The 22,882-nt window shown below is 44.6% G+C and overlaps 1 protein-coding gene across 3 annotated transcripts in view; it reads right to left on the bottom strand.

The window, feature by feature from the left end:
- LOC148027580 (kinesin-like protein KIN-7K, chloroplastic) overlaps positions 1–22,882 on the bottom strand; it is a 98,832-nt gene that overhangs the window by 13,898 nt on the left and 62,052 nt on the right. For all 3 annotated transcript variants that reach the window (XR_015692609.1, XM_087689298.1, XM_087689299.1), the window contains 10 exons: positions 14,376–14,516; positions 14,058–14,243; positions 3,785–4,027; positions 3,534–3,674; positions 3,242–3,367; positions 3,079–3,129; positions 2,947–2,994; positions 2,568–2,864; positions 2,231–2,486; positions 1,716–2,125 (listed from right to left, as the gene is read on the bottom strand). Coding sequence is in view for 2 of the 3 variants with exons in the window: in XM_087689298.1 (XP_087545424.1) it covers positions 1,716–2,125; positions 2,231–2,486; positions 2,568–2,864; positions 2,947–2,994; positions 3,079–3,129; positions 3,242–3,367; positions 3,534–3,674; positions 3,785–4,027; positions 14,058–14,243; positions 14,376–14,516 (1,899 nt within the window). In the remaining variant the exon portion in view is untranslated. The remainder of the gene's footprint in view (positions 1–1,715; positions 2,126–2,230; positions 2,487–2,567; positions 2,865–2,946; positions 2,995–3,078; positions 3,130–3,241; positions 3,368–3,533; positions 3,675–3,784; positions 4,028–14,057; positions 14,244–14,375; positions 14,517–22,882) is intronic.

Here is a 22,882-nt window from a genome sequence, read left to right as displayed (position 1 = left end):
TTCCAATCAACACATTTGTTAGCCACACATGCAAAATCCAATCTAGCAATTGCTTCAATAATGCATTTACACCCAAAGGATAGCCCAATTGTCCGGTAATACTTCCTTTAGTTACCACCCAATGCCTGCAACTCTTGTTTCATACAATTGATTAGGAAAGATTTGGTGGGATTAATATGCAGCCCTGAAGCCTGTGCAAACAAATCCCATATGCCTAAAGCTTTGCAAAGGTTATCCCAATCAGCTTTCAAGATCATAAAGGTATCATCAGCCAAGGCTTGGCCAATGAACAATTGAAGAAATAGGAGTGTGCCAAGGAGTAAACAAATCTTTTTTTTTTTCCCATAATGAATGGTTATATTAATCCCATGAGAAATACAAGAGTCATGGCCGAGTAGCAGAAGAAACTCCTGTATGCCAAGCAACTAAATCCTCTCTAGGAAGAAGATCAGCATGCTAAATAAGATCCAACTGCCAATGGAGAAGACCTTGAGCTTAGCAATGACTTTGAACCCCAGAGCCGGAATAAAAAATGATTGCATTTCAGGTGACCTAGTTGTGCCAACAACCCTAAAATCTTAAAAAATGAAACAAGATCATCATGTATGGCTTTGCAGGAGTGGGATATTTCACCTTGCTAGAGACCCAATTAGATGGGGGCATCAAAGGCCCAACCACAGCTCTCAGACGTTAGACACGAGGGACTAGATTTTCCTGGCTAATGGGCAAGAAATAAACCTATGGTGGGAAGACTCAACACTGGTAGCGCAAAGATAACAATTGCCATCAGAAATACAACACCTGGAAAGAGCTGAGGCAAGGAGCAGACCACCTATCGGCATTCTCCAAATAAAAACGTTGCATTGGAAACCATCTAGATATGCCAGACAGTCATGTCGGTGACAACAGAAGAGGAGTCTGAATATCGTGTCAATTATGTCCCTGATTGTTTATATTTAAGGGAATGAAGAGCATCGTCATGTCCCCTGTGGGTCACTGTTTGTAAGACAAAGTCACTGCCAACCAAGACAACGGGTGTAGGCAGTGTTAAGGAACAAAGTACGGGAAAAAAGTTAAACCTGCTGCGCCCATGAACTATCCAATGGCAATAGTGAGGGGTTAAAAGATTTCCCACCTGATTTGACAACTCTGGGGAGTGACACAACCAGGGAGCAACCACTAAAATGAGCAGTCAGCCAGAAAACAAAGGAACTTCGAGGAGTGGAAATCATCTTTCACAAGTTCACAAAACTGCCCTCACTAAATGTTCCAGCTGTTTCCATCAATCCAAGAAGTCAAGTTAGATTAGACATATAGAATGATCAAGTGAAATTTCACAAGCAACCATTATTAACAAAAGTTTCTCACTTCTAAGACCAGAGTTTCACATGGTTATTGCCTCATACAACTGTCAACATAAATAGAATTTAAAAATATTCATCATCAAGATATGGTGAACTTTGCTTTAAAAAACCATGTGCATGTGGACTGCGTATTTAATCTCATAAATAACAGGTTTCAAACCTCCCCATGCACCCCACTGTGTGACCAACACAAACCCACCCCACTCCCCCCCACAAACCCCCCCCTCCCCCCAAAACCCACCACCACCAAAACAAAAGAAAAAGAAAAGACTTGTGGATTGTTTGTCTCTGTGCCTATAGTGGCAGATTTAAAAAATGGTTCCGAGCAGAGATGACTCTAAGATGACTTGCCTTGAGCTGAGAAAGCTGAGAAATCAGCATTTCCATTCCTTTACTTCTTTGACGTTCTATCCCAAGGCCAGGTTTCAGTTCGTCAGCATCTCTACCAATTTCCAGCTCTTTTGTTTCATGGTTACCATTTTTTCCTGTCACAATTCTAACAGAAGGCTTCTCTTTATTAAGATCAGCCTCAAAGTTTTCAACCATTTCAGCTTTATTGAGCTCAATGAAACTTTCCCTATCTTTTCTCATTTTTGAAACAAGCATCCACATTCCAGCTAAATCACTTTCTAAGTCTGCCTCCTTTTTCTTGGCCTCTTCCAGTTTCCTCTGAAGGTGTGTTTCCATATTCTCTTTGCCAGCAAGGGCAGCTTCTAAACCAGCCTCTCTCTCTGTTTTTGCATGCAACTCCTTTTGAAGTTCTTTACAGAAAGCCAAAGAGTGAAATCAGTACAGAAATTCAGAGTCAATCAGATCTGAAGCATGTCACAATAAACCATTTCATGGAGAGGTCATGAGGTGGTTACCAGTAATTGCAGGCTTTGTCAAAACTCTTGTAAATGATAATTCTTGAGCCAGATTCAGATCTTTTTGAAGCTTGGCATTATGAATCGAAAGTTTCTTAACTTCTTCAGCAAGATTTTTAAGCTCAACTGCAGCAGCTGATGCAAGCTCTTTCGCATATAATGATTCTTCCCTTAATTTCTGAGCACGAATTTGCAAGCCTGCTTTCTCTTCCATCAATTCGATGTTCTCTTGCTTAAGTTTCTCAATTTCAGCTACCTGTTATTTTCCTGGTGTCAATTTAATGGTAGAAAAATTTGGAAAACAAGCAAAATACACAGCAAGCTCAGACAAGCACACCTGAGCGAGCAGTTGGTTTTGCAAGCTGTCATCAACAACTGTAGTTATCATGCTTCCATGTGAACCGCAGCTTCTGGCATCAGCATCACACTGTACATTACGTTCAACATAATATAGCTCTCCTGACAAGCCTTTTGAGCTTAGCCAAGCTTCATTCACAATAGAGTCTGTAAGTTTATCTCTAGAATGAACAGAATAGCCCTTTGCTTTCTTCTCAATCAGCATCTTTTCCATGATGGCTGCAAGCTGCTCTTTCAACGAGTTTGTTAAAGTCACCAGCTCCCGATTCTCAGATATCTATAAGCAGTGAAAGTGTGAGTCTTTAGGACAAGATAACATTAAGATTTCCAGGCGACCTTTAACAAAGTTCACATGTTACCTTAGCTTGAAGCTGCTCCTGAAGAACTCTGTTGTCAGCAGTTTTGATCTGGAACACACACCTATTTTATTTACTTTGGACCGGAACAGTATAACCCACTATACAGTTAATGTTAATCTAATGCAAAATTACCTCTAATTCAAATGCCATTTCGCTTAATTTACCCATGAGCTTTGAAACAGTCTGTAAGAATGGAAAAGAAAGAACTACTTAAGAAATTCACAAAGTAATTAATCTCCCTTACAACATGAAAGGGAATATGCATAAAAGGCCCTAAAATATAAACTTCCTGTACCTGAGGCATCTGAGATGATGAATCATTCTTCATTGAACCCTCTTCAGACCCACTAATATGTTTCTCAAGTAGATTTATCTGGTGTTTTCTCTCACGTATTTCATCTTTGACCTTTTGTATTTGAGCCTTGCAAAAGCCATGCACACTTGTTTGACACAATGGAAAAAATTGCACCTTGCTCAAAACTCATGCAAAAAGAGGCCACCCTTTATGGTACATAAGCAGATATGGCAAAATCCTAAGAAGTACTTATACAAGTTACAGTTTATAGAACAGGGTTGAAGAAAGATACTTGTAAAGTACTATCATTTGGATTTCTTGATGATTGTTCCAACATCCTCTTCAATGAGCTGGTACGGAAAGCTACCTCACCAGCAAGCATTTTGATTTGCTCTCTCAGCAGATCCATCTGCTCTTCCACAGTTTCTCCAGTCTAGAAAACTCTTGAAAACCAGAAAACAATATCATACATGTAATCTAACATTGGATTCTGCTCTGCATCACACGTTTTATGTTCTCGTACACAAAAGAGTGACAGCTTACCAAGGGAGACTTATTGTGCACTGCTGCACTGAAAAGTTCACCAGCTTGAGTGCGCTGTAGTGAAGCTCCACACAGTGGAAACTCATCTTTTCTTAAGGAAATAGATTTTTTGTGGCCTTTTTCTAGTGTTAGTCCAAATTGCTGGTTTTTTGAAATGATGGAAGAAGCAGCACTTGGAGAGTAGTCTACTATAGGTAAACTTGTGATTGGGTCTGCTAAGATACTTTCTGTCCTGTCAATCCTCTAGACATCAAAGACAAAACGTTAGTAAGTCAAATTCAATGTTTCAGAGACAACAGTCAGGCAAGGTACTCAAATGACGTTATTGACAGCATTAGTAAGTTGATTGCTATGTTGCAGAGACATTGATCAAGCAAGCTATCTCAAAGAACATTATTGATACCATTTAATGTGTCCACAAGTTGGCAAGTGGAAGAGTTGTAACTTGTAACACATGGGTGGAAGAGAGATGCAATTATATTATGTGATGCACCAGGATTAGTTAAAATAGATTGTGACAGAGATTAACCTTTAGGTCCGAAGGATAAAAACCCAATTAGCTGGCTAGTAAAAATAAAGGTAGTGCAATAGATATACGAGCAATATGAGCCCTTGATCAAAGGGCCAAGATCAAGGTTTAAGATAGATTCACGGATAAAATCACAATAGCATATCTTTTCATAGGCCAGAACTCTCCTTGATTGACTCTGTGTGTGTGTGTGTGTGTGTGAGTGTGTGCGCATGCGCACGTGCGCGTGTGTGCACACACATTTCCTTGCATGGCACCTCAGAAACAGTCCAACAATTTTTTTGGGGCTGCCCTGTCTCCTGCTCCCTCCTTGACGACATCTCAACATATTGAGAGCTTGTTTTTCACTTTCCCGGTTTGGGAAGTGCTTCTGGTTCCTTGGCATTGTTCCAGCTGCCTTCCATTCTCATGTGTACTACTTCGACTAGGTGCGATACGGGGCTTTCTGGACATTTCAGCAATCCCCCAATCATGGTATTTTTGGTGACAAATCTTTTGACACTTGTAGGTTTGCCAATCCCTTCAGCAATCTCTGTTTGATCATCTATGTATTCATTTGTTCTGAGTGCTTTTGATGTGTTCTTTTCTCGCTTAGCACAATGTCTATTGCACATTAATGTGATGCATTCAACTTGTTTCACTTTTAAAAACCTTGTGGTTGAGATACGTGTGAGCAGTGATAACTACAGTAGAACCTTATTGTTTTGTGCCCTCTTCTAGGGTCTTTGGCTAATCTACTGCAAGGCCAAAGAATGCTCCAACAAAGATTGCAACTATTGCAATTCAGGTCTACCAATAAATGCATGGTGAATCCCATATTCTCAAGACAATGTATGTGCATTCTCCTAAAATATCAACCATGTATAGATACCTCAAAGAGGATCCGTCTACCAAATGAAGCAATCAGCTACGACACATACTCCAAGAACTCAACATACGGCTAAAATGATTAATTGAACCACACATGCAAACGACTCAACAAGGCCTTGAAAGTATCCACCAATAATCGATCATTTCTAACACCAAAGGGTAGTGATCTAGAAGAAGATGTCATGGCTCCACCCACATAATTAACATTGCCAAAAGGAGAGTTACACTTTTGCAAACATACATCCTATCCAATCTAGCCCAAGTATTAGGATGCTAAAGAGAATGGTATACAATTCCATGCTTTGAAGGGTGGAGCCAAGACCACATCCTATTTTAATTAGGAAGCTGCCAAAGCATCCAAAGCCTGGTGCTCTGGACCATCCATCACAAAATGAAATGAGGTTGCTTGTGTTAGAGGGACATGAAATTTTGAGATACTTTATTCTTGCTGATAGCATTTGATTAAGTTATTAATCAAATGTGCAAGGTTGTTTAGCACATGTGATGCACTTGGCAGTTATTTCATGGTAACAAGCCAAGGACCTAGAGGATGCAGTGGATGTCAAAGGTAAAAGTTATGATAAGTTATGCCAGTTGGGCTTTGGGGGTCAGTTGGAGTCAGATTTGACCCTACAACTGTTATTTGGCCAATAGGTGTTGATGGTGACATTAGGGACTAGCATTAATTAATTAATTAATGCTAGTGTAAGAGTCAACGAAGGTTGGGGACCACTCCAAGTTACAAATGGCCTAGGCAACTTAATTTTGGGTAGGGTTAGAAAAGCTGAAATTAATTTTTAATATTATTTAGTTCTAAAAATTCATTAAATGGTTGGATAATGCTGAAATTGGGTTTAAAAGGCTGCCACTTGGCAAAAACGCCCATGCAAACTGAGAAAACATTTTTGAGGGCTAAGTCTCAATCATTCACTTAGTTTATAGCTTTTGGGGGGGGGGGGGGGGGGAGAGAGAGAGAGAGAGAGAGAGAAAGAGAGAAGAGAGAGAGAAGAGAGAGAGTCTTAGAGAGAGAGAGAGCGATGGCGACCTGTCATGACCTGCCGCCTGCACCGCTTTGTCATACTCCGGCCGGTTCCACTTGCCCGCAGACGGAATAAGCCGTCGCCCACCAGTCCTGGGGGTCGGTTTTATGAACGTGCTGTTATACTCTTCTTCACTGATAAAATCTCAGTGCTTTCCTATATTCGCCAGTGGCTGCAAAGTCTACTACAAGGGGAGTGTGTTGAAGAGATTTTTGTTGGGCCCCGAGGCTTTTATGAGGTGCTGTTGAAATCCGAGAAGCATCGTGCCGATCTTTTGACTAAACTGCCATTGTTCTTTGATCGTCGTTTGGTCCATGCTGTGCCATGGTGCCTAATGGAAGATTTTCAGCGCTTGCTTCAACGCGAATGCCCGGTGTGGGTTGAAGTGGAAAACTGTCCGGCTGTCTATTGGCCACTGTTAAAGGATGCTATGGCCGTTGTGGGTACTGTTTTGGTTCCCCTGAGCCTAAGGGCCACGAATCGTAACCGTTTGTGTATGTTATGGGACACTGCTCGGAAAAGGCCTGCTTGGTTACGTCTTAATTGCTCTGGCATGCATCCTTTGCACTTTCGTTTGAAATGGGGTAACTTTGCCGAGCATTGTTTTTCGTGTGGAAAATTGGGGCATTTTATGGCCGAATGTCCAGTGAAGCAACCGACTTCAGATGCTAAGCAAGTTTTGCCCTTCCATGGAAGATGTGGAACTTGATGCTCCGTCGCAGGATGCAACCCAGCCACCTAAGGTTTTGGATAAAGGCAAACAACATGCTTCGGATTTGGATTCCCGTGACAATGACTGGATAGATGTACGTGCAAAAAAAGGTAAAAGGTTTGATGCTGGTATGGCAGATATTGTGCCTAATGCTTCACAAGATTCCTTGCGTACTTATATGCGCAGGAAAGACATGTTGTCTTCAGAGCACACTACTCGTCCTACGGTTTCTTCTGCTCCTCGCAATCAGCCCACCAAGAAAGTATATACAGATGGTCCGAAGGGCCCACCTGCTCAGTTAGCTTTTGATGCTAGAGGTAAGGTGATTACCCCATGGAATCGTTGTTATCCCCATTCCATCCCCGAGACAGTGGATATACCGTCTACCTCTAAATTTGGTCGTTGGAAATCTTTTGCCGTGTTAGCTGATTTTTTGGATGAGGGAGTCCTTGACATTCTAGCAGAAAAGGTTAAATCGAGGCAAGCTTTGCCCTTGTTCATGATTCTCTTTTTTGAATACACATGAAGATAGCCACGTGAAATGTGCGAGGCATTTGTTCTCGCAATAAGCAACATGCCATGTGGAGTTTATTGCATGAGAATCAGTGGGATGTCTTGTGTGCTGTTGAGTACAAAAGTCATGGTGAAGCAGGAAAAGTTGTGGATTGCCATGGGTTTCGCTTGTTTTATGCAGGGACACATCCCATGCATTATTCAAGTGTGCTTATGATTGTACATGAGAAATATCAGCCTGTTCTTATTAAAAATGATGTACATGGTCATTTTGTGGTGATTGAAGTTTTATTTGAAGGAGAGATCTTATGGTTACTTGGGCTCTACGCTCCAAATGACCCTTTATCCCGCCGGGATCTTTGGAATACTTTGCAGACCTCCTTGTCACTTGGCAGACGAGGTTTTTTTATGGGGGATTTTAATATGTGTGTTGATCCTTCACAGTCAACATCAGAGCATTCGGTGATGGACACTCCGGAAAACCGTGCGTGGAATGTGTTTGCTCTTGCCGTACTTAAGCAAGATCTCTGGTCATGGCTACACCCTTCTTCTACAGGGTTTACTTTTCATTCTGCGCAGTATACAACTACATGGTCGCGGTTGGACCGCATGTACATCATGCAGGATGATGCTTTTTTTCCTGAGATGCTGGAAATGAAAGTATTGCAGCAATATGCCTTGTCGGACCATTTTCCTCTATAGCTTGAGATGCTTGTACAACCCATTGCACCTTTTAAGCAATTTCTGGATAGACTCCCGTTGCGTTTCAACTCGTCTTATTTGAAGCATTCAATCTTTCAGGGTTATATGCAGCAATTGATTGATAGATTTTTATTGAATTTCTCCTCTGAGAGCAATGCTTCTTTTGAACGATTGCTAATGTACAGCGGGTTGTTTAGCAGTATGGGATTCATCATGCCTCTCTTTGTCGACGGCCTCGACAAGCAGCGGAGGAATTATTGGCTTTGGTTCGTTCTCTACTGGTGGAGACTCCAGATGATGTATTTCTGCTGCCATTGGCTATGCGTTTGCCTGATCTTATTAAAGAGTTTCAGTTGAAATCTTATCAGCAGGCCAAATTGCAAAATTTGACTGAGAATTTATAAGATAATGCTTGTCAGACTCATAAGTTCTTTCGAGCTCTCCATGCATCTCCTGCTCGAGAGAATATGCCTAGACTCCAGGATGCAGAAGGTCAAATGGTCATTGATCCTCAAACTATTGTGAATATGTGTGGGAATTATTTTCTAGACCTTCTTGGTTCTACTCCTTCACCTTCTGACCAAATTACTCATGCCCGCTCAGTTTTCTATGATTTGGTCCGCAATCACGTTCCACATGACATGCAAACTACTTTGGAGATAGATATTTGTGAGGCGGAGGTTATGGATGTTTTGTTACACTTGCCCAAGGATAAAAGTCCTGGTTGGGATGGTCTCACTAATGAATTCTTTGAGGTTTTTGCTACCCGACTGGTGAAACCATTGACGGCTATGTTTCAGCAGGTTTGGGAAACAGGGTTCATGCCTTCCTCATGGAAAGAAGGACTTATCAAACTGCTTCCAAAAGTTCCTTCGCTGTCTATGTTGAAACATTGGCGACCAATTTCTTTGATGGGTTCTATGTATAAGATTTTTTCCAAAGTGATGGCGAATCGGCTCCATAAGCATCTTCCTGCCATTGTGCATCCTCTTCAATATGGTTTCATTAAGGGCCGAAACATTCTGCATAATGTCTTAAATGTGCAAATGGCTATTGACTATGCAAGGCACTCTAATCAGGAGGTGGTATTGATTCAATTGGACCTGGAAAAGGCTTTTGATTATCTAGACTGGTCCTTCTTTGCAGAACTTATGTCTACTATGGGCTTTGGTACTTGGATGTCTCGTTTGATCTACACCATTAGTGCTACGGCTTCTGCGCGTGTTATGCTGAATAGTGGTGTTACCGAGCCATTTTTCCTTGCATGCTCCGTGAGACAGGGTTGCCCTTTGAGTCCTCTCTTTTTTGCCCTTGCGACTCATCCGGTTCTTTCGATGTTATCTCATATGGCAGCTTCTTCTCAGTTGGCTAGATTGTCTCTTCCTTTTGGACAGCACTTCATTAGTCAATCCTTGGCTGACAGTTTTATGATTTTGCGTGCGGACAAGGATAATCTTCGCAAAGCATCAGATGTTTGGACTCTCTTTGGTCATGCTTCTGGTCTTCATATCAATGCTTCGAAATCAGCCATTCTCAGTTGCACGGACTCAGATTTGCAGTCATTGGACTGGCAGGGAATGGTTGTTCCCCGTGGTTCCATTGTCAAGCATCTTGGGTATCCTTTGGGTGTTGATGTTCGGCCAAAGCAACTACTAGAGTGGATTTCACAGAAACTGGCAGCTAAGTTTCTATATTGGAAGTCACAGGCTTGGCCCTTCCATGTTCGCCTCAAAGTGGCTCAGACAATTATGTTGCCAATGCTCACATATTTCTTGCCATTGCTGCCTTGGACTACTACTACATTGCTTGCCCTTACTCAGTACATTCGTTTCATGTTATGGAAAAAGGACTCCTTGCATACAAGCATTTCATGGATTTCTTGGTCGCATGTATGTACCCCCAAACGCATGGGTGGTGGGGCTATTTTGGATGCCGAAATTCATATGATGGCACTTTGTTGGTCTCTTTTTCGTGCCATGTGCTTAGATCATCACCCGTGGGTCTTTATAGCCCGTTATTTTCTTGAGGATCACGGGCTTGTGCATGGTAATACCCAAATTCGGAGCTGCTAGTGGCATGTTCTTAATGCAGACTCTCGGCTTTCTAGTCCTTCATCCTCCCTGCTTGCTCATTTGGTATGTTCCTGAAAATTGGTTCTCCAGAAGGCTCGGTGGCATCCAGTGGAGGACCGCTTAGCTACTAACTCTTTTCAATTGGAATTGTTGGCAGTCTCACGATTACTTTCTTGGGAAGGCAAACATGAGCTCAGACCGAAATTTAACTGCATCGCACGTTTGGGCTTGACTTCAGTTGGCAGATACCACCCTTGCCAGTCGCAATGTATTGATATCGTTTCGTATAGCCAGGAGGCTTTTCAGGATCCCTCGTGGATACCTGATTTATGGGGACAGCTTTTGATGGTGCTCCAGAGCAGACAACCGTTTCCTGCCCTTGCTTCGGATAATCCCTGGCAAGACTGGGACCTTGCAGGCAGGCTGATTTGAAAAAGACCTCAGCTAACCAGGTGTATCATCTTCTGATTAAAGATCATCATGGCTGGTTACTAAAGCTAATACTGTATGGGGATTGTGTAAATCTTAGTCATGGTGAAAGGTAACTGTGATGCGAGGTCTTTCTTTGGAGGGTGATGATTGGTGGTCTTTCTCTTGCTTCAGCCCTTTCCAAGCGTCGAATCTCCAACAGCAATTGTTTCTTTTGCACCACTAGTGTGGAATCGGCCCGTCATCTATTTATTTCTTGCCCTCTCGCTAAGAAAATCTGGTCACTCTTATTAGCGGTTTGGCGAGCAGTGGTTGGTTTCTCGCTAAGCCCTTTTGATTGGGTTTTTGTGCAGCCGAAATACCCCACACCAGCACAATCGCATATGAAGATCTTGTTTCACTTTCTCAGATACTGGGGCTGTTGGCACAATTGGACCATTCGGAATGCTTTTCTTTTTTATTCAGTCTCTAATGTTCAAGGACATATTGCTAGGCTTAAAGGTCTCTTGCATTGGCACATAGATCTTATTCGGCACTCTTACTCCCTCAGGAGTTACTTCCCTGGCATATGGCAATTTCCTATGCGTCTTTGCCATGACTTTTGTAACTTTTTTGTCGTTTAGTACTTTATAAATATAATATCCATTACGAAAAGAGAGAGAGAGAGAGAGAGAGAGAGAGAGGTCCATTTTGGGTCAAAGAATAGCAATTTGCTGCAGACGACAGCCATCTGGGAGTCTCAGCAGTAGGCAGGGGATAGCGGAGTTACCTTTCACGGGTTGGCAACAACATTGCTGATCAGATGAGAGCATTTTGGAGGTGTCTGGCAATAGAGGTGACTACATTAAATGGAAGTTGGAGCAAGCAGCAGACAAAATTTAGGGTTTTCTCACAAAGAAAATCAGATTGCTCTCTCATCTTGGCCTTCTTTCAACATCTCCAACCCATTCTCAGAAGATCTCAGCATTTCTCAACCATTTTGAGCAAATCTCAGTCAAATTTGGTGGACGAAAGAGAGATCTCAGCTGTAAACCCTAAATTTTTGCAAAAAATAGGGTCTAACAGCCACCTCGAGACCCGTGCCAATTGGTGAAGGCATTGTACACTCGATTCAGCACCTGAAATTTGTGTATTGTTAGGAAATTCAGATGTCACCCCATTCATTGTAATTTGGGGCAGCATTTGGCTAGTTGGAGATTCCATTAGAGCAAGTCCTAGGTGTAAAATCAAGGGGCAATTGGCCCGAATTGATTGCTAATTGTTGCTACAGCAAAGAGACTTTTGGAACAGCAAAAGAGACTATGAATCTCGACTTGTACTCATTCCATTAGCAATCAAGTTAAAGAAATATCGAAGGGGGCACCAGTTTTGAGGCCAACGAGGTGTCCAATGTCCGAGATTATTAAGGTAATTTGTGCATTTTAAGCTATGTTCATTTGTTGATTGCAGTAATTAAGTGCTTAATCAGGGAATTACCACCCTTTCCAAGAAGGAAGACTGGTGTCAGCTTGCATTGAATTCTTGGCAAGCAAGTAGTGAAGTCACCCATCACAAACCCTAGACAAGCCATAATGAGACTACAAGTCCTGCCAAAGTTGACAACAATGTGAAGGAGGTTTGCCTACTAGGCAAGCTTTGTTTTTATTTCAAGTTGCCAAGCAGCTCCACCAAAACTTGCCCAATGAGTGCAAGACCAAAGGAAGAGACACAAAAAGATGGAAGAAAAGTTCACCACTTCCACCCAAATAGGGCAAGCTTGCATAAGAACATCTTGAGGTGCGAAAAAGGACCTCAAAGGGCCCTCTCGGCCCATCATAGATTTCCTCAACAAGGGGAGCATCCACTTCCCCATGAGCAATATCATTATACAAACCATCAAATGAAAACATAACCCCTAACCATGCCCAAATACGGGTTATGAGGGCTGTTGTACCTGTAAAAGAGTGGATGGCAGCCCTCTCATGGAAGGCTGCAATTTGTTGCACCAGAATATATGCCCCCAAAAATGCGACTGCATGTTCTCCTTCTGGCAAACTATTTTCTTTCCCTTCATTTGTATGAACATAATCAACTCAATCCTCTCATGTTCAGGAGAACAAGTCCCTTTTGGCCAAGAGGCATCTAGAATGTCTGAGCCCAGAGTATCAACCACTAGGTTGTGGCAATTGCCTATGTCTTCTCCTTCCCCGTCATCCTGAAATTCTAGAGACTGGGTTCTGTATCTGAATCCACTGTCTCTTTCTCCATACCAACATCAATGTGCTGGTCAAGAAACTTCATATCAACGCGACCCGATATGCAATGCTGGTAGACTCTAGCAAACCCTACTCATAGCCCACTGTGGAGCAGAAAATCAAGCATACATGCTGCTGTTTACAGCAAACAACAAATCGGACCCCAGGAACCATTTGAAAGAAGCTGCCCTTGTGAACTGTCCTGTGCAAAAGGATCTGCAAGAATCTGAATCACAGCAGACAGGACAGATGCAAACATGTCCCTGGCAAAAGCACACAGCCACAGGGATGCCACGATCTGAGATAAAAGCAGGGCCTGCAAACCCTAGAACAGTGGGTGTCAACCTTGGAGAATCCTATTACGGCAGTCACCAGCCCTAAACTGCAGAAGTCTCTGTCTACACAGCCCAGGACCCCAATCACAGTCATCAGGTTCACCTGCACATCCATGAATTTCAGCCGCGGCTCTATCTGATGCACTGCAAGCATGAAAGAGCAGAGCTGTAATGGCTGTCCCAAATCTCCCTCAGTCACGATAGCTTTTTTGGATTGAGTTTCTCAACAATCATATGCTGCTTCCTGCAGAAAGTTTTGCCAAATGCTTACAGTTTTTTAGCAAACTTGTCTTCCCTATATCTACCAGATTCTTCATGGGTCAGATTCTGGGCTCCTTAGGCAATTTGGAATCAAAGAAACTATGCATATAGAAGAACTTGCTCATTTCAGCCCTGCATTGCCACTTGGAGCAATCTCTATATGATAGTTGTCAGCTTGGTGATGCAGATGCTTCTCTTCTAGGTGTGTTTTACCATTGTTTTTTGGGACTAGACTTTGCTAGGGAGTCCACTCTCATTGTACATTTATGATATAATGAATAAAAGTTTTACGGAGGAGAAAGTGTGCTTAATAGGATTCCTAGATGCTCCCACATTCTGATGGATGATTGATTGATGTAGCTTCTTTAGTACTTCAAAATGAAACTACTCTGCTCTTTGTACAAGGATACATCAATACATTGCCTATTAACTGATCTTAGAGATCCCTAATGATGTTTTGTGCATAGATACATCTTTCCATTATTCATGAAATGCTGCTAAGAACCACATTGGACTATAGATTGAAGTTACTGCTGATTACATTGTGAACAATTGCATTTTATATCCGAGATTTACCTCATCTTCACCAAAAGAATGTCTTCTACGATGAACAGGCTGTGCCTCAGCAAGGGCAGGTGGAATTGTGTTTTTTGTTGACACAAGTATCAGCTTTGTTAGCCTCTGAATACGCCCTAGTAAAGCTGCCTTTGCTTGCTCCTCATCCTCCAACCTAGACTGCATTTTAGCTTGGCCCATCTCCAGCTGTAAAATTTTAATTCAGACATAAATACTGTCATTTTCTAATACATGGAACAGAAAACAAGTATTTCCTAGAAATCAGTTCTCTCTGTGATCAGCATACATCTAAATAATAAGAGTAAACCTACAACAGACCTGCTGACGGAGGTTGACAAGATCCTCTTCACCTCCCACAAGACGTTTGTCCATCATACCTTTCTTCAATTGTTCTAGTTCCTCTTTTAAGGTGGTTATTTCCTTTTGATATTTCTTTATTAGTGACTTCTCATCCATAAGCTGAATTGTCAAGAAAGCAACAAAAGAAATTCAAAGTTTGTTTAGACAAATAATTTTTTTCTTTAGAAACCATTGTTCTATTTATTTAGAGGATCTCTCACTTTCAAACAAAAGACACACCCCCATCGTTTCTACGTACCATTGTGTTAGAAAATTTTGACTCTTATAAGGAAACTAAGAGTGTGCGGCTATTTTCTTTGCCGATAGAAATACGTTGGTGAATCACAAACATGCAGAAGAGTGCAAGCACAGCTTGAGTCTGTTTCTATATTCCTTTTTCCTAGTGTTACAAGAAGGAAAGAGAGATTTATGTATGCATTATTTGTAGAAGTGTGACTGTATATGATGTCACTATGGCCAAGTTCTGAGGATACTCAACATGCCTTCAACAATCAGGTGTGGCTCTGCTTGTCGGCTTTCTCAAAAGATGCAGCGAAACTTGGCTTTACATGTAAGTTGGTTATTCATATAACTAAATGCGATGGATTACTCAAAACAGAAAGTTCAGAGTATGCTTCTATTTTGTTTGTGTTGCCAATTAGAAATGTACAGGTGGCATAAAATATAAAAAGGCACTTTCATGGTAATGATTCCAAATGCAACTTACAATTGTTTTGAGTCATTGAAACAAAAAAACGAAGAAACACACCTTGCATGCTAAGTTATGCAGATGCTTCATTAATACTCAGGCATCTAGGACCATAGAAAAGGCTCTTCCTGCAACAAGAGACTATTGGTACCACTGGTATACCAGAGAGAAGCTTATTTGTTGTAGTAGCCCTTGGGGTGTACACAATGTGAAAGATCTGCTGCTCTAATATCCAAACAGACCATCATTTCTATACCTCAATGATAGCAAGCTTCTGACGCGAGCCAGCGCCTGCCTGCTCGCCAACACCTGTGCCGCCTAACTGCCTGCTCACCAGCGCCTGCCCACCCGACTGCCTGCGCTGCCCGCGCCTGTCCCGACCGCCCGACTCAGGCTCTGCCCTCTACGTCAACAATCATCAACCTTTGGTTCCACCCTCTGCCTCACGCACGAAAAGACCTCCCCAATTGACCTACGCCGGTGCCTCCATCCTATACTGCACATTCATAACACTAGCATTCATTACTCCCTCCATCTACAGCAACATTCCCCCTGGTATCATAGTAGCTAGATTGGTAGCCCTCAGCAGTGACGCCCAATGGAAACCTCTGGTTAGACATTGGAGCATTCTGTGAGTGCCCCCTAGCCAAACAACTTGCACATCGTCCTCTCTGAGGAACAACTCCTTTCCGTCCGTGCCACAAAGTTGGAACTAAAAGAAACAGCAATCTTTGGACAGGTCGTAGGACACTCTCCATCTAGGGCCCAACTTCGGGATTGGCTTAACTCCATGCTACGCATTGGCATAGCGCTTGCGGAGGCAATTCTCATAGGTCAAGGGATCTTCATGGTTCGACTCACCTCTGTGGATACAACCCGCGACCTAGTGGATAGCTCACCTTATGCCTCCATGAAGGGGGTCATCTATATGGTTCCCTTGTATAGTGGCTTCATAGTGGAGGAGTTCGCGCTCCATAACAAGTTTCCTAGACACCCGGTCACCCTTCTATTCCCCGGATTGGAGGACTTTGGACAGCTTTTCAGCACAGTTCTTCCTCCCTCCTTTGCGGATGCAGTGACAGTCAGGAGTCCCGAAGGTACTGGTGGCTGTGAAAGATACAAAGAACATACCTAAGTTTCTTGAGATTGAGGCAAGCAGACACTCTTTCAGGCAACAGGTTATTGTGACAGGGCAACCTGGTCAGTGCCTGCGATGCCATGACTTTGGGCATCAGGCACACCACAGTGCACGCGTTTCGGAGCCAATGCGGCTCAGCCAACAAAACCGCAGGTGGATGCTGACGGTTTTACACGAGTCCAGCGACAACAGAGAGGGAGACAGCAAGGGGGGCCGCAGCCAGCCCCTCAGACACAGCCACGGCAACAGAGAGCAGAAGGGCGGGCGACGGGTCCCTTGTTAGAACACCCCAGAGCACACCCCCCCCCCCCCCCCGCTCGTCCCACCTAGCAGGATCACAAGCCTCCACCCCCACCACACACTAAGGCGTCTCAGCCCCCCCACCCAAGATCCCCCATGCCCCGGTCCCCTGTTAGAACACCCCACAGCAAACCCCCCCCCCCCCTCGCTCATCCCACCCAGCAGGATCACAAGCCTCCACCCCCACCACCCACTGAGGCATCTCAGCCCCCCCACCCGAGATCCCCCATGCCCCCCCCCCTCCCCTCATGGATCCCCCCCCCCCAAACCCCATCCCACAATCTCCCCCCTCCGGGGCCACTCACCCCCCCTCACACCCACCTCATACTTCCAATCACCCCAACACCCCTCACTCCTCTTCCCCACCATCCCCCTCGCCGATCAGCCCCCCCTGATCTTCACCCAGTACATGTGTCCCCCCCCCCCCCCCCCCCCGGTCCATTCCCCCCTTCCCACAGGGGGTGACAAACCTCACACGCCCATATCTTCTCCTCACCAACAGCCCAGCCCCTCCCCCCACACAGCCACCAGCTCATCTAGTCGAGCCACCTGTCACACTTTCCCTTGACAGGTACAATTGCTTCCCCAAAAATTTTTCCGCCGTTGTCTCCATTGACTCGCTCACCCATTATGCAAAAGGAGTAGTGGTTTGTGGTCTTATTTGAGAGTTCCATAGCACAGAGAGTTTCCACTACCTCTGGAGGTGGGGATCTTCATGGTCCGCAAGTCAAGGAGCGGCAAGGTCCATTTACTAGCACCACCGGATGAACCAAAATATACTTTCTTCTTTCAGACCTCTCATTCAAGAGACTGGACGATGACAGATAGAGGAGGAGGTGAGGGGACAGGTTGCAAACCACATCTCCTAGTGGATGGGGGAAGGAGGGCTAGCGCTTTTTTCCCAGCAGTGGCCAGGGTGCATGATGGACATTAACTGGTGGGCTGGAGCTGAGGTCCCACATCTGAGCATTATTTTTCGAGCCCCTCCACAGTGGAGTTCACCGATGGATGTGATCGAGTGGCCCCTCGCACAAGCTGCCTGCTTCTACCAGTGTACAGAGTCACGCTGAATGAAGTTCATTTTTGTTACCTATCTAGATTGTAAATCCTTATATGGCTCATCATAGTTAGGTTGAAATGGGGGAATGGAGTTCACCCTCCAAGCCTACGGCCAAGCGCATCCGCATGCCCCCATAGTTCTTCCTCTTCATCAGCAGCTTTCACACCGAACAGATGCTTGTTCGGCTAGTCACAGATTTCCCCATGAGTCTACACCTAGCATCCTGGAACGTGAACAACCTCCATTATAGTGGGGCACATGGTTCTAAGAAATTGATTGTTCAGCAAGTGTTGTAGCCTGCTCTTACTAGAGGGATCGACATCTTACTTCTTCAGGAGCACGAGCTCACTCCCTCCCAAGCCCATCGGGTGGGGAAGTTACTTCCAGGTAGCTCACACACCTACTCGGGTACTCCATCGGTGGCCACGGTAGGAGTGGAGGCATATGTACCTCTATTGGCCCGAGCCACATCGCTTGTGTACGAGACCACGAACAATTGTGGCAGAGAGGGTTCTATGATCAGACTAGATATAGGGGACTCGTGCCTTGGAGTCCTCAATGTTTATGCTCCTACTGAGGTTAGAGCACGCAGCAGGTTCTGGGTGGAGACTTCAACAACCTGGAGGCCTTAGAGGACCAACAGGGCAGAGGCAGAGATTACCAAGGTATGGTGGCAAGGGATGAGCAGGAACCATGGGAGGTCTTCCTCCTCGCAATAGGAGCACGTGATGCTTGACGGGACCCAGCTTTCCACAAGAGGGAGAGGTCGCTGGACTTCTCTTAGGGATACAGGCGGCTGGGCGGAGCTCTTCTAGAGCAGCTGGACCGGTTCTGTGGGAGAGTGGGGGTGCTCTCGTAGAGGCCACGTAGGGCAATTGGCTAGTACCAGTTTGTCTGATCACTGCCCGGTTCTCCTCACTCTTGATGCTCCCGCTTCAGCCCATGACACGCAATCCTGTCGGATCCTAGACTCAATCTACAGTAGAAAGGAGGTGAGAAGGCAGATTGAGCAGCTTTGGACTAGGGAATGGGCCAAGGTGGACCGGATCGCAAAGGAGGTTGCAAAGGCCTTAGCCGAGTCAAGTAGGATCTGCCAAGAGACACCCCTACAGGCCAGGCAACAAAGTTGGGAGGAGGAGAGAGCACTCCAGCAATACCTAACAACCACTCAAAGACTACTCCAGGAGGCACCAAGGGATCCCACTCTCGCTACGCACAGGAGAGACGCGCACAAGCAGCCCTTGCCAGCCTTGAGGACAGGTGCTCTGAGTTCTCCTTCCACACCTCAGCAACTTTTTGGCGCGGTAGGGGACACAATGTGCAAGGAGTTTTTTAAGGTGCATCAGCCTCGCACCTCAGGAGACTAGATTCGCAACCTTCGTGATCAGTACGAGAGGATTCGCTCTAGCCCAAATGAGGTGTTGGAGAATACCACTGATTTCTAGAGACATCTTTTTCAGCAAGAGGTAGTCTCAGCCAGAGTACAATGATGTAGACAGCAGGTCTGCGATTGCATTCCGTCCCTTGTCATCACAGAGGAGATGGGACACTCCCTCCTAGACCCCTTCACAAAGAAGGAGCTAGTTAAGGCCTTCAATGCACAAGATGGGCAGAAATGCCCGGGAGAGAATAGTCTTTCTAAGGACTTCTTCACTACCTACAAGGAGGTGGTGAAGGACCCCCTACTACTCACCTTTCAAGAGATTTTCTGCTCAGGACAGATGCTAGGGATTTTATCGGCAGGTCTTGCTAGTCTCCTCCCCAAAGGGGGAGATCAGTTGGAGCTGTCCCAATGGAGACTGATCACCTTGTTGTCAATGGCCTATAAGGCCCTAGCAAAGATGATCAGGAGTCAACTCCGCCCCGTGCTTCCAGACATCATTCATGACACCCAGACAGGTTTTGTACAAGATAGGAGCATCCTAGACAATGTCTTCACTTTTTTCGAGGCGACCGAGTGGGCTCAACACAACGGTCAAGGATTGGCAATACTCCTCCTAGACTTCGAGAAGGCCTATGACAGGGTTGACTGGGACTTCTTAAAGGGCACCATGGAAAGGTTGGGCTTCCCCCAAGCATGGATCTGTGGAGCTTCAGCACTTTACAGATTGGCCACTAGCAAGGTTCTCATTGGTGGCAAGAGGGGGGAGGAATTTCGGCTAGAGAGATCTGTTCGGCAAGGCTGCCCTCTTGCCCCGTATTTGTTCCTACTCTTTGGAGAGGCGATATCCTATTTCCTCCGCTCACGAGTGAGCAGGCTACGTGGCCTTCGACTTCCGGCGAGGGAGGAGACTGAGTTGTTGGACTCAGAGTATGCAAATGATACCGTTCTTTATGTAGAGGATGATGAGCTGATGTTGAAGAGAGTGAGACTAGATTTGGAGGTATTTTGCACTGCAGCTAGAGCGAAAATCAACTGGCAAAAGTCCATTGGTTTTCTTACAGATCCGAACTCCAGCACAAAGTGCAGTGTCCACCTGGGGTTCAAATGGGTGAGCAAGGGACAGACCGTCCGATATCTAGGGTTCCAAGTGGAACTAGACATCACTCCTGCCCAGCAATTTTTTGGCAAGTATCCTCTTACAAGTGGCAGGTAGAGTGGGTGGTGCCCCCTGCGAGACTTTCTTCACCATGCAGGATGGGGGGCGTCCGGTTCTTGACAGAGGGCAGCAAGATGAGGAGATTGGTGTCCTTTCCTGGAGGAGGATTCATGTGGTCGGACTCCAAGGGAAGACCTGGTGACTGGACCCTTATGTGCCCTGGGAGAAGATCCGGGAGTGGCACCTTTGGATATTGGGAGTTTGTTAGCTCAGATATAGCAGGACTGCCCATAGCAGCTCTTGGAAACTCCAAAGCACTGCCTTTGATCTTGCGAGGCAGCACAGCTCGTGTGGAGAGGAGGCTGCCGTATTCTCCAACGAGTGGCACCCAGCCTTGGCTGCATTTCATGGGGGGATTTTGGCTGGCAAGCAGTCAGGCAAGGCCATCACCTTTTGTATGAGGCCGGGATGCATGACACGATCTTTCTCATCAAGGTTGGGTCTTGTGCAGTGGTCGGCTTGGAGGTTCTACCCAGCCACCAAGTATTGGAGCCCACAGCAGAGCGCTCAGAGGTATGAAAAATCATAGGGATTCTTACAGAATGGCACGTTTGGAAGGCACGTTGTCAGGTGGTTTTTGGCAAGGAGTGCCTTTCAATATATGCGACTTTGGCAGAGTTGTGGACTTGCATCATCCACTCCCTCCGCGGTCGTTGGGACCAAGTGCAGGGCCAGTCTCGTGCTCGCCAAGAGCTCCGTTTTCACTTTCTGCTCACTTGGGGCGGCCATGACCTATTGTTCACGATACAGGTGGGCAGCCCCAGATAGCGATACACCCCCCGCCATGTCTTCTTGCCCCCATCCCCCCCAGACCGCCTTGAGAGGCTTGTATACATGATGTACTTGTGATTTGCATCAGCTCCGACTAGTCTGTTGAGCATGCACACTTCGTTATAATCAGCCTTTTGAGTAAAATATAATTAGCCACATTTTACTTGCAAAAAAAAAAGAAGAAAACCAAACAAACCAACAATCTCTTGTTTAGAAGAGCCATTTTGATGGCTATAACTGTGTCACTATTTCAAGTACCATCATCATGAATGTTACAGGTTTTTCCTGCATACTCCATAAGGGATTTCAATCAATAAGTCTATTTTTGTTTAAGCGTTATGGTTAAATGTACATTTAACCTTCTTTCAAACTACACACAACAATACTTTTATTGCCTTAAGGCTAAAAATCATAAATAAGGATCCTTCCAAAAGTCTATATGTTTAGATCTATATGAAGAACGCATTGTATTATCGTCAAGAATGTGACGGGTATCATGCACGCACACACCACATCTAGTATATGATGGGAGGGAGTTCCTTATAGGCTCATTCTCTATCACTATGAGTGTGCTACATTACTAAAATGACTAAGTTTGCCTCATATACAAGTGTGTGTACACACACACTGACTAATGGTGCAAGGTAGTGTAGTGCTATGTGTCCCACTTATTCACCATGTACTACTCTCTCTATCATATATGAGCCACAGGATAGAGTTTGGCATCATGTGCACCATATCTATCGATGTTCCCCCTCAAGCTCAAGTCACAAGGAGGGTAAGTGCTTGAGCTTGCATCACTATAACTGTGTACTCCCATAGCTTGTTAGAAGTACTCTAGCTTCTCTCAAGGAACTGACTTGGTGAACATAGTTGCAACCTACTACTTAGAAGACACATGTAGATTTACATCTCTACTAAGCACCTTCTCACGAATAAAGTGGTAGTGAACATCTATATGCTTCCTATGAGCTTGAAACACCGAGTTATTAGCTAGTATGATGCCACTAATGTTATCACAATAAAGAGGTCAAGATCCATTACATCGCAAAAAATCTGCTCTAGTAAGCTACATAGCCATACAGCCTAACATGCCATGATTGCTGCCCCTCCGTACGTGGCCTCTATAGAAGATCTCATGTTGAGGGATGAGGTAAACTAGCTTTTCTTCCACCTCTATATAGACCTATTTGCTACTCACAATCTAATGTCCCCAATGTCACTAATTGACCATTAACATCATCAACATATGGCTGGATATTAGTGCATTGATATAGAGATTTTCAGCTCATAAGACTCGGGCTGATTTATGGCTGAAATAATCAGTCGCACTTCATGCATTTCTCACCATTCCAGAGCCACCTACATTCTTCTCATCAAGCATGTGGACATAGAAAATGCATCCAAAACTTTAAAATGAGACATATCTAGCTTGTGCCTTGTCTACATCTCCTCTGGAGTCTTGTTACATACTACCATCATGGGCATCCTATTCATAATGTAGATTGCACATTGTACTTCCTCTCCCAAAAGTGACCAATTGACATGAGATTCTTAGTGATGGTAGGTACATTCATGACCCCTCCAAGGGTTTGCTTAGCACCGCGAGTTTGCTAAGCACCACTATCACTCTAAGAGCCTCAGCTTTGATACCAAGTCAAAATAGTATGACAAAATGGTATTGCACACATACCATATCAAAGAGAGAGCAAGGTTTGCAGGAAGAAACATAGAGTGTATGGAAAATACCAAGAGAAGAAGAAAGTCCAAGAAAACACAGAAGAAGAATGATGAATGACAATTAATGAATCGTGCTAAGTGAATCAAGCTGATATAGTGAAGCCAAAGCTGTGAAGATGGTTGCACTATCCTATCTAATCAGGCAACAACACTTGAAGGGAATCTGTA

The sequence above is a fragment of the Lygodium microphyllum genome, chromosome 12 (assembly GCF_053477565.2).
Source record: "Lygodium microphyllum isolate KBCC chromosome 12, Lygodium_microphyllum_v1.1.10, whole genome shotgun sequence".
Classification (NCBI taxonomy): Eukaryota; Viridiplantae; Streptophyta; class Polypodiopsida; order Schizaeales; family Lygodiaceae; genus Lygodium; species Lygodium microphyllum.
Note: the sequence above shows the minus strand (reverse complement) of the source record. Positions and strands in the feature narration are given on the sequence as shown.